Genomic DNA, 12,128 nt, shown 5'->3' with positions numbered 1-12,128 from the left:
ATTTTTTACATGTAAAACTGAGAACCCCAGGGAGACTTTCTAACAAAGCAATAAAATTACTAACAACCAAGCTTTAGGTCTTCCAATATCACCAATGTATTTTGGATTTTTGTTTTGTTTTTAAAGATAGGTGGGGCTTATGTAACCTAAACTGGCTTCTCATTCTTATGTAAACAAAGCTAAACTCAAAATCCTGATTTTCTTGCCTCCATATCCCAAGGATTACAGGCATGTGCCCCATATCCAGACCTTACCAATGTTTTTAGAATTAACATTTGTTCCATGTTTTACATTGAACACTTTGTGAGTAAAGCCCATATATAGACAACTTTTTTTTTAAACCTCAGAGAAGCCACAGCTGATGTCTGAATACTGGCAGAGAGAACCTCTGTCTATATAGACCAAAATATTCAAAGTTCTTTTCTCAGTGAACAGTGCTCTAGTACATACTACACTGGAGGATACAGAGTAAAGGTTTATATATAGCCATATCTGCTATTACCCATATCTGTAGTACATTTCATATAACCTGGCAGGTTCGAAAATATATAAGACAGCAAAGATATATGTGCCAGTCAGTATCTAAGCTACTTTTAAGTAGAATAAAAGAATCTCTTTTATGGTAAAATAACACTCACTTCACTGACATTCTAGGAAATCCCATTTTAAAGTTTTTGTTTTTATCTTCAACTTTCTCTGAAAACAGGTGTGAAACATTAAGTAATACCGTTTGTTTTCTCCTTAACTATTTTTAAGTGTATGTCTTGTACTAAGAGAGGTAATTTCAGAAGAACTGGTACTCCTTACTAAATCAATAAGGTATAAAATTCTAATGTTAATTATTTAAACATTCTCTGATTCAATTCCAGAGTCACTTCTCAAACTACAGGATTAAAGAACAGAAATATCATTCTGAGGAATAAAAGGGAAAACAAAAAACCAAAAAACATCTCACATGGCAGAGCTCAATAAAACTCCATCACCTATCTTTCAAACATACAAAAGTAAACCCACATCAATGTCCAGAGGAAACCACGTTCAAATGACTCTACCATGAGAGTAAAATAAACCAACTGTGGTTTGCTATAAAATATTTCAAAAAAAAAATATTTCCTACTGTTCAGAGCAAAAGCACAGTACTCAAGTGACAAATCACTTCCAGAACTTGAGCCCATATAAAGTCAATGAAAACTAATTTAATCCTAATCATTAATAGGCTACTCACTGTTAATTCATCTTCATCAGAATTGAAGAGGTTATCAAGGTCAGTATAAGAGACAGCCAGATCTGAGTCATAAATCAAACTGGTTGATGGAGGACGGGCGTGATTAGTAGGACGTGGAGCATCTACAAATGACAATCAGAAAAAATATAAACTGAAAACTCAACTACTAGCCAAGCATACTCTACTTATTGAAGCTACATAGAAAACTTAATGTGTTATCAAGACAACTACGCAACAAACTATTCAATCTCTTATTTTAAAATCTGAGCAATTTTCCTTAGAAATAAAGTTTTAAATAAACAGTACTTTCCCCCAGGAAGCTCCAAAAGTTGCATAATCTATCATTGTTAAGCTCTGTACATAAATCATAAAAATATATTTGCTATTTTTATAGTATTATGTGTGTGATGTGACTGAATATATACGTGTCCACAGGTACTTGTGCACACATATATGCATACATGTAGAGGCTAGAGGTTGACACTCAGTATATGCCTTAGTTGCCTCTTAACTTATATATTTAAGTAAGGTCTCTCCCCTGAACCAAGAGCTCACTGATTCACTGAGTTTAGCTATCTAGCTTTCTCTGGGAATTCACTATCTCCACTCATGCTAGGAATATAGCCAGGCCCTATCACACCAGACCAACATTTATGTGGCTACTGAGGATCCCAACTCTGGTTTTGATGTTTGCGTACCAAGCAATTTACAAGCCAAGTTATCTACCAAACACTTATCTTTTCATTTTAAAATAGATATTGATTTGAAGTAAGTAAGGTTGTATAAGCATGTGAATAAAGATAGAAATTATTGAATATCAAATTAATTATGCATGATAAATTATAGGTATCTGATGTAAAACAATATTTACACCTAACAATGTAGCATTATTATTTGTCTAGAGGCTTGATATCATATTTTTTCGTTTATTATTATTTCTTATGTGTATAATAATTAGAGGCTGGGAAGGATGGAGGAGAGAAAAAAGAAGAATAAAAATAGATAAAATAGAACTGGACAGAAAAATAGGTTCTAGTGCTTTTGGCACAGAGCAATGATGACACTTCACCATCAACTAGGCTAACCTATAATCATACATTTTATGAGAACCTAGGTAAGAGAAGCTTTGAGGCTCCTAACACACTAAATAAAGAAATGAAAATATAAATTACCCTGATTTGACTGGTGCATATGGTATACATGTAGGGAAACATACTGTACCACACACATATACAATAATCACGTTTTGTTTTTTAAGAGCACGGACATCTTGACCAGAAATATATGGATTTATTTCTAGACTCTACTCTGTTCTACTGGTCTAATGTGTCTTTTTTCTTAATGCCAATAAAATACTATTATTATCTGTATAACATGTTTTGAAGTCAGGCAACATAACAAACAATTTTTTTGAGACAGGGTTTCTGTGTGTGGCTCTAGCTGTCTCAGGACTCACTATGCAGACCAGGTTGGCCTCAAACACAAGAGATTCATGTGTCTCTGTCTCTGGAATGCTGGAATTAAAGGCATGGGCCACCACTGCCCAACTAACAAATGACTTTTTTACTGAGGAGAGGGGAAAAAAGAAACCTGCAATGTACACTACTTACAAACTCAGGAACCTCTTGCGTCAACCTCCCGAATGTTGGGACTACAGTCATATATTACAAAACCTGATTTAGTACCTCGGTCTTTTTGCTCACTATCACACAGGCTACTCAATATGAATTCCAATACTATCTCTGTGCAACAGGCCACAGGTTAGAATTGGATAAGGACTCTTTCACCAAAGAAACATGTTACTACCAACACTTAGAGCTGTCAGCCATTAAGTTGCCTTATCAAAGAAAACCTGCTCCTTCTTTACATGGACTTTATTCCTTATTATCATATTTGTTATTCTCAAAATATTTTTTTAAAAATTGCCTTAAAAAATACAAAAAGATAAATTGTGCCTACTCGAAAGTTTAATGTATATTATTCAGATTAAGGTTAATAGTATATTTAAAGCTTTGTAATTACTAAGAAAACCAATTTCATTACCAAAAGAAAAAAGTAACTGCAAAAGTGACACATATTAAACAGCTTGATTTAGCACTCTAAAATGTCAGAAAGCAACAAACTGTACATCATTCACACATATATTTACACACACACTTACATATACATATATGTCATGCAGGTCACACACTTTCAAAGAACTCTTGACTACTATATCTCTATTATCTACATCATAGAAATATATGGAACTGCCAGGAAGTGGTAATACACATATTTAATCCTAGCCTTTAAGAAAGAAAGGCTAGGATATCTTGAGTCTGAGTTCTAGGCCAGTCTGGTCTACAGAGTGATTTTCAGGACAGCCAGGGCAGTTACACAGAAAACCCTGTGTAACAAGCAAAAACAAAACAAAAAACTATAAATCTAACCATCCTAAATAATCCAACAGAGTCACAGCAGCCTAGGTAGTAGGTGTCTTTACCCACTGAGCATCTTGCCAGCCCCAGATGAGGATTTTCATTACCTAAATTTCAAATCAGCACTGGAGTGAATGCAAAAGTCACCATTAGAAAAAACGTTTTACCTTGCTTAGAGGGACTAAATAATGACATAGCATCTTCTTCATGTGATAACACTGTAACAGTAGATGTCCCATCTTCCACCTGAAAATAATGTATATTATTAATATAATATTAGGCTATACTATATATTTTACCAACAAAAAAAATATCTAACAATTCTTAAAGTAGCTATGTGACAAGCATTCTCTTAAACATACTATATACATTACCACTAATTCTTTCATTGTTTTGGAGTCAGGGAGTTACTTTTGAAACAATGTCTTTCATTGATATATATCAGGTTGGCCTCATATTTGCCATCTTCCTGCCTCGGTTTCCCATGTACTAGACTAGAAAGCATATATTACTACACTTGGCTTGTCACTCTTTTCTATTGTTTAGTTTGGTTTGGGTTTTTCATTTGTTTTAAGACAGAATCTCACTATGTGGCCCTGGCTGGCCAGGAACTTGGCATGTAGACCAGGATGGTCTCAGACTTGGAAAGATCCTTCTGCCTCAGTCTCTTGACTATTAAGACTAAAAGTGTATGCCAACAAACTCAACTATGAATAATACTATAGTAAACAATCTGTGTTCGTCTTACAGATATATTTAATTCACAGGGATGCTACAGAATCCTTCCCAAGAATCATGCCTGAGAGCAGCAGCAGGAACTTAGACATACTATAAATTTCCCAAGACTGCTAATTTTGAATTGTGGGTATACCTTTCCCAGATATTACTGGTTTCATATTTACAAACGGATAAAACTTAACTATCTGGCACATAGTACAGCTAAGTAAAACTCTGTGAGATAAATTGTTTTACAGTAAACATTATTGGGTCATTTAAAAAATTTAATTGTCAATGCTTATATTTAATATTAACTGCAAAATCCTGATAGTTATTTTTTACCTAACAGATCATTTAGTATGTAATCTAAAACTTTAATCATATGCATATTTTAGTTACATTATTTGTATGTGTGTGTCACGTGTATGTATGCTACACCAATGAGTGTGGAGCTCAAAGAACAACATGAAAATGTCTATTTCTATCATGTAGGACCCAGGGACTGAATTCAGATTCTCAGGCTAGGTAATAGGCATCTTGACCTACTGAGCCATCTCTCCAGCCACAGTTGAGAATTTTCATCAGCTATACTTTATAAAGTTTTTGCTTTTAAGGAGAAGGTAATTTTCCTAAACCATATACTCAAAAATATCCTGCATTTTTTTAACCTAGTATCAAAGTAGTGTCCCTAAATATTCTAATTCTAATTTTGATCAAAGTTAATATACTCTGTATCCAATTTGAAAATGTAACAACAAACAAATCTTTTCATCATCGGAAACTAACCAAAAGTGTTATCATATCCCCGATTTACCTATGGTAGTGCACACATATATCTACATAAAGATGATTCATCTTTCTATTCTAAAAGAAAAATGAGTGGGGATAGGGATACAGCACAGTGATAAGAGTGCTTGCCTAGCATGCATGAAGCCCTAGGTTCAGTAACCAGAACCACTAAAAACAAAGGAATAAATAAATGTCGCACCACGTGTCCATAAGTGCACGGCAGTGTGCACATGGAAGGATATCATCTCTCCTACTCACCTTGTGTTTCTTCCCAGTTTCTCTCTCACTATTTTGTCTATCTTTTTTATCAGTAAAAATGAATTCTTCATCTCCTTCAACAAATGCATATGGATCAATTTTAGGTTCTTGTTCTACATCAGATGCTATTGCTGAAAGATACTGATTTTTAATTTGATATTGCTGTACTATTTCATCAGAAACTTTTAAAGGTTTCTTACACTGCACCATTAACCTGCACAAAATTAGAAAAATTGGAAAATTAGAAAATCAATATTTGTTATCCAAAACAGCATTTGAAAATTCTAAAACAACTATTATGAAGCTTTTAGAATTACTTGCATTTACCCTACAATTTCTAATTTTATAAATGAAAATAAGGTCATGTAATTATAAGTTCGATTTTAACAACAGAGCAATGGAACTAAACTCCAAGTGAGTTGACCAAAGCCTGATACTGTGAAGGAATCATAAATATAAAAAAGGCCAATTACTCTCAAAGTGTGAGTTTTATAAACAAGATACTTTCATATAATTTGTACAAGAAAAGTAACTATCCTTTTTAATTGCCATGAATAAACACATCTTAAACTTGAAGTTTTAAAGGCCTGTTCCTACTTCATGAAAATAACATTATTAATAATGAGGTCAAAAAAGAAAATAAATGCACTAGGTTAAACACTCAGCTTTCCTCCAGCTGCACTGGAAGATCAATCTGTATATGATCCGTCTCCTGGTTCAATGCTAAGACTACAAAGAATGCAAGTCTCCACTACCATTCTAGGAAAACAATAAAAGCACACAAAATAAGAAAAGACAGCAGAGAAACTCAAAAGACAAAGAAGCAGAAACTAACAAATCAAAAAAAAAAATCAAAGCCTTAGATTTTACGGTTAAAAGAGTGCAGCTGCAAGATGCAGGACACAGTGCAAATTCCTTAAAGTATATATTCCAGACCAGTGTGTGTGAATACAAAATCACTAACATAAAAATAAGGCACTTTAACACTTCCAATTTCCTGTTCTCTCAGGTTTACAAACCTCAAGTCCTCAAGCTGTCAGAAAAATGGCATCCATTTCTGCAAAACTGCTTCACTCTGAGTACAACACCAAATTCTAAGCTCCCTGGTCTGCAACATTTGTCAGTTTGTTCCCTTGACTTCCTTCAATTCTGTGCTGAAATGTCACCTTCTCTGAACCTTATAATGACCACCGTATTTAACATTGTATTATGCTACTAATGCTTCTGGCCCTGCTCTGTACCCTGTCCCTCCGGTGGCACTCATCTCCCACCATATTATATAATTCATTACACCTTGTAACTATCATTCTCATTGGAATAAAAGCCCCACCACATTTGTGATCTTTCTTTGCTCACTAAATCATCTCTAATACTGAGTGTCAAGAAACAAGACGGGTAATTAAACATTTGATAATAAACAAAATGTAAAACACAGACAAAACTAGTTGGCATTAATAATCTTAAAATAGAATATCTAGCACTGTGAAATAAGTCATTCTTTATATATTAGAAAGCATTGACCCAGGCATAATTACACAGGAAATCCTAGCACTCAGGTCCAGCTGAGCTACAAAATGAGATTCCCATCTCAATATACACCCTCCACACACAAACGGTAAAACAAGTACGGATGCCACTGGCTATCTGTTCTGAACGAGCATTAAGTTATTACCCAGACTATAAGTTCTATGAATAACATCAAACCTCAATATATTAATGCCCAACACTAGCTCTACTTGGTTCCTTACAGAGTGAAACAGAGACCATCAAAATCCAGTATTTTCAAAATGTTTTAGCAGATGCTCAAGTATATACTAAAGCATATACTAAACAAACACTAGACTAATTCCCAAAGCTAACATTCCAAGACTATAGCTTCCTAGAAACAAACTAGTCACAAATGTCAATGGATTTATTAATTACTTATTAGAATAATTCTTCCTATAAACAGGTGAAAATTTTATCTAAAAAAAAAGTACCTTATCGCATCAAATCTTAAATAACTTGGGCTGAAAACACACTAATATGAATACTTGTAATACAGTACTTTTCTGTGTTGTGCTTTTTTTTAACTAAAAATAACCTTTTATGAAAGGATATAGGGGACAGTCTCTAAGTGATTAATTATGTAGCAACAAATAGTTTGCCAAGGACACTTAGTGGCGAAAATAGAGATGAAAAACTTAACACTAAACTATTCATCTTCCAACACCTACTTAAATGGTAAAGTATTAAACTCCCCAACATCTAGACTAAGTGACACTACAAATCTCTGAAGGTGAACAAATCGTCTCTTTCATATTAAGCCATCTTCTGGCAGAAGTATAAAAATTGTCCAAACTATTTAACACATAATAATTAAACTAGTGTGCAGTTAAACATTATTAAAAGGATGAACCTACTGCACAGAGTTCTACTAAAAATAAAAAAGTAAACCAAGTGTACTGTCAAAAGATAACTTTTCTTCTTTTATTGAAGTGATCTTGGGAACACTGGCATATGGAAAGATGTTAAATGTAGTTATTAATATCAAGTCACAATAAAGTTAATATAAAATTACACTGTACATTAGTCTATATTAAAATCTTAATAAGAGTGTAACGTCTAAAGGACCAGATTCAAAAAAATAATCATGTCTCTATCCAAATAGATAGTATACAGAAGCTTTTATGAATATAAATAACACCTCTCTTTTCCCTACTTTCACATGTAGCTAAACACAAGCTGGAAGATCAGGTATCTACAGTAATAACAGGCAGCATTGAAAATCCCAAACTACAAAATAAATTGCCTTTATAGTTTTCATTAATTTTAACTCCTTTTTACTAAGAAAACAGCACACTCTTTTGATATGTACTCACATAAAACCTAGCATATACTTTTATGCTTTATTCAAAAGAATTCATCCAGACAAGGTTTGACAATATGCAATGACAATTATAGGAGAAAAGTTATAGAAGGAAATGTTAAAAACAGAAAAACTGAATTATCTCAAAATCCTCCCACTTTCTTTAACTGGTACTATCCCTAGTACCATCTCCATATTTAGAAGCAATCCTCGAGCTGTCAAAAGTATGACTTTATTGCATTAAAAAAAACAAGCAAACAGAATTCTTGAAAGATTTGAGTACAGTCAAATCATAACAAGTTTATTTCATCAGAGGCTTCTTTCTATGAAACAAAGACATTCAAAACTACCTTTCAGAGATCAAATAATGAATTTTGTAACTATATACATACAGTATATCTGGTATAACATAGGAGTTCTACTGATGAATATGACTAAGACATTCTAATGTATCCTAACTATAGAACAAAATGTGAAGAGCTAGGTTCAAGTGGTTTTCTTTCCTCAGTGTTCAGAAACAGCATCTAAATAAAAAGCAGGTAGTTTAAAGCATCCACAAATTCCATAAAAACATGCTAAACCCTTGAAAGAATATTAAAGCAACCATGTTTCATGGCAGGAATTTTCCTATTTTAAAACTTTTTTGTTAGAGCCGGGGTAGGGGGGAAGAGTGGTCATGCACGCCTTTAATCCCAGCACTGGGAGGCAGAGGCAAGCAGATCTCAGAGTCTGAGATAAGTCAGGTCTACAGAGTAGTGAGTTAGTTCCAGGACCGCCAGGGTAACACAGAGAAACCCTGTCTTGAAAAAAGAAACACAAAAAATAAATCTTTTTTGTTAGTCTGTTTTAAGACAGGGTCTTTCTATGTAGCTCTGGCTGTCATGGAACTTCCATGTAGACAGGGTTGGCCTCAAACTTAAAGAGATCCGCCTGCCTCTACAACTCAAGTGCTGGGATTAAGGTGTGCACCATAATTTTACTTTTTCAATCCTTAGGCAGATGTGGTAGAGTACATGTGAACTACTAGCACTTAGGAGACAAAAGGCAAGCAGGTTCAAAAACAACAAACTCTCCCTGTCTCAAAAAAACTAAACTATCCACACAATTTAAAAGATTGTTGGCCTCTATCCTAAACAGATTCCACCATAACTAACAAAATAAAAATAACGAGGAAGACGATAGAGATATTTGCCACAGAAGTGTGTACTTTGCATATGGGATATGCTCTACTGCCCCTTCCTCCTAGCAAATTCTAACAAACTAGAGAAGGAATCATATTTTATACAGCTCATGAAAAAGTTTTCATAAACTATTACACATACAAGTCTAAGAATAGTTTTACTGAGCAATAATGAACTATATTCCTCTGTACTAGTTAGGCAGCCAGAACTATTAAAACTGTAGAATATCAGGGCTTGAGCAATGGCTCAGCTGTTAAGAGCACTGGCTCTCCTCCCAGAGGACACAGTTAATCCCCAGTACCCACAAGACATCTAACAATCATCTGTAACTCCAGTACCAGATAGAACTGATACCAAATTAGAACAAAACAACACCATAGTATATAAAGAGAAATGCTTCTCTCACTTATTCATTTTTCTTTCTTTATTGGGGGGAGGGTGGCATCTCATGGAATCAAGATTAGGCTCTAATTGTCTATGTACTCGAGGATGACCAGCAATCACCTCCTTCCTAAGTGTTAAGATTATACATGTAAACCAGGCTGTGGTGGCACTCGCCTTTAATCCCAGCATTCAGGAGGCAAAGACAGGTGATCTCTGTGAGCTCAAGGCTAGCCTGGTCTAAGGAGTGAGTTCCAGGACTGGCTCCAGAGCTACAGGAAAACCCTATTGCAAAAAAGAAAAAAAATTATGCACATACACCACTACAATTGACTTTTTCAGTACAGTACTGGGGATTGAGCCCAACTTCATGCATGCTAAGCAAGTACCAACTGAGCTCATCCACAGACGTCATTTATCCACTCATGTGGCACAGTACCATACTTGAATCACCAACAGTGTGAAACATTTCTTTATACCAAATGGAAAACAGAAGTTCTAAGCTTCTCCTATAACCGATAATTATCCATGAAGGCAAAGACCTATAAAAGGCAACACACATAAAGAAATTCTTCAGATGCATTCCTGCCCCGTGCCACCTATGCCTCACTGATTTACTAACAGCTTAAGACACATGTACAAATTGCTGGCATTTCAAACTGAAATCTTATTTCTGTAGTGTCCATGTCTTATATGCATAACTAAGTCATCAATGTCAGAAGGGCAGATGAACAGTATGCCAATCTCTCTCCTTCAGGGAAACAGGTACTGTTCATACCATCTAATTAGTGACCAAACCACAATGCATAAAATCCTGTATGTATGCATATACCATATACCTCAGATCTAAAGTTTATATTTAGAGATTCTCTTTTATGACCGTATACAGATTCCCTTTCCTTTATAAGGACATGCTGTTATTTTTTAAGCCATACTTTAACAATTTACCAAGAACTTATACCAAGACCTTACTTCTTAAGTGTATCAGTTCTTATTTCAAGGCACTTCTATTTTTGAAAAATCACTTTATAACATCCATATTTCTTCCCATTCTTGCTGTTTCTAATTTCCTAACGAAGACAAATAATTTGCGGTCTAAGCTGTTTAAAACATGTCCAAACTGCATGCCTTTATTCCCAGCACTTGGGAGACAGAGGGATCACTAAGTTCAAGACCAGCCTGATCTACAGAGCAAGTTCCAGTACAGCCAGGGAAACACAGACAAACCCTGTCTCAAAAACAAAAAAGAAGAAAAGAAAGAATGAAATCGTTTAAACTGATCTACTTTCCAAATACAACAACCAAAAAAGGAAGGGGGAGGGGAGCTTGTCGGCTGGCAAGTTCATGTGAGGATGCCAGGTATCTGCTTTATCACTCTTTCTACCTTGTTCCCTTGAAAAAGAATCTCTCACTCAACCTGGAGCTAGGCTGGTAGCCAGCAAGCACCAGCAATCTTCCTATCTCTGCCTCTAAAAACTATGGGGTTATAAGTGTGCACATAGCCACAGACCTTGGCTTTCTATTATCAGTGCTGGGAACTTAAAATTAAAACCTGCTTGTAAAGTAAGTGTTCTTATTCACTGAGCCAACTCCTTATATATACCCTACTAAAAATTTCTAAATAGGCATGTTGGCACACACCTTTAATCCTAGCACTTGGGAGGCAGAGGCAGAAGGATCTCTCTGAGCCCAAGGTTAAGTCTGGTCTACAGAACAAATTCCAGGACAGCTAAAACTATAAAGAGAAACCCTGTCTCAACAAACCAAATAAATACATAAATTTTGGGGGGGAAAAGGATTTCTATGTTCCTACAAAAAGACATTGTTAAAAGTCAAGGCATGTAACCTAAACTGTTAGTTCTAGCACTCTCAGAGGCAGAGACAGGCAGATGTCTGTGAGTTCAGGACAAACCTGGTCTACATAGTGAATTCCAGGCCAGCCAGCCAGAGCTACATAGTAGAGAATCTGTCTCAACACCATTCACATTAAAAAAAAAAAAATGTTGAGATGTCATCAAAAAACATAATAGTGAATCATAAACTTATTTCAAAAAGGAACACCATCTGTCTCTTACTAGACTTAGCACTTTCTACAATGAGATGATGTTCTTCTGAGAAGTATAAATACCAGGTACTGAATTACCAAGTCCTTAGGTCTATGCTTCAGAGTAATACCAGCTACCAAGTCAGATATCCACAACTCTAAAGGAACTAATGATGAATCATTTGCCCCCTATAAGTTAGTGACAGAGAGGTCAAATGTTTGTTCAAAGCTACATTATCAATATAGCTTATGCCAATTATAACTAGAT

General features: G+C 35.0%; 1 protein-coding gene across 1 annotated transcript in view; it reads right to left on the bottom strand.

The window, feature by feature from the left end:
- Window positions 1–12,128, bottom strand: part of Med13 (mediator complex subunit 13) — a 92,270-nt gene that overhangs the window by 38,134 nt on the left and 42,008 nt on the right. The window contains exons 10-12 of the mRNA XM_048446762.3: window positions 5,407–5,620; window positions 3,810–3,888; window positions 1,226–1,347 (exon numbers count right to left, since the gene is read on the bottom strand). Coding sequence (XP_048302719.1) covers window positions 1,226–1,347; window positions 3,810–3,888; window positions 5,407–5,620 — 415 coding nt within the window. The remainder of the gene's footprint in view (window positions 1–1,225; window positions 1,348–3,809; window positions 3,889–5,406; window positions 5,621–12,128) is intronic.

The sequence above is a fragment of the Myodes glareolus genome, chromosome 9 (assembly GCF_982192425.1).
Source record: "Myodes glareolus chromosome 9, mMyoGla1.1, whole genome shotgun sequence".
Lineage (NCBI taxonomy): Eukaryota > Metazoa > Chordata > Mammalia > Rodentia > Cricetidae > Myodes > Myodes glareolus.
The sequence above is the reverse complement of the archived record's forward strand: the minus strand, read 5'-3'. Positions and strand labels throughout refer to the sequence as shown.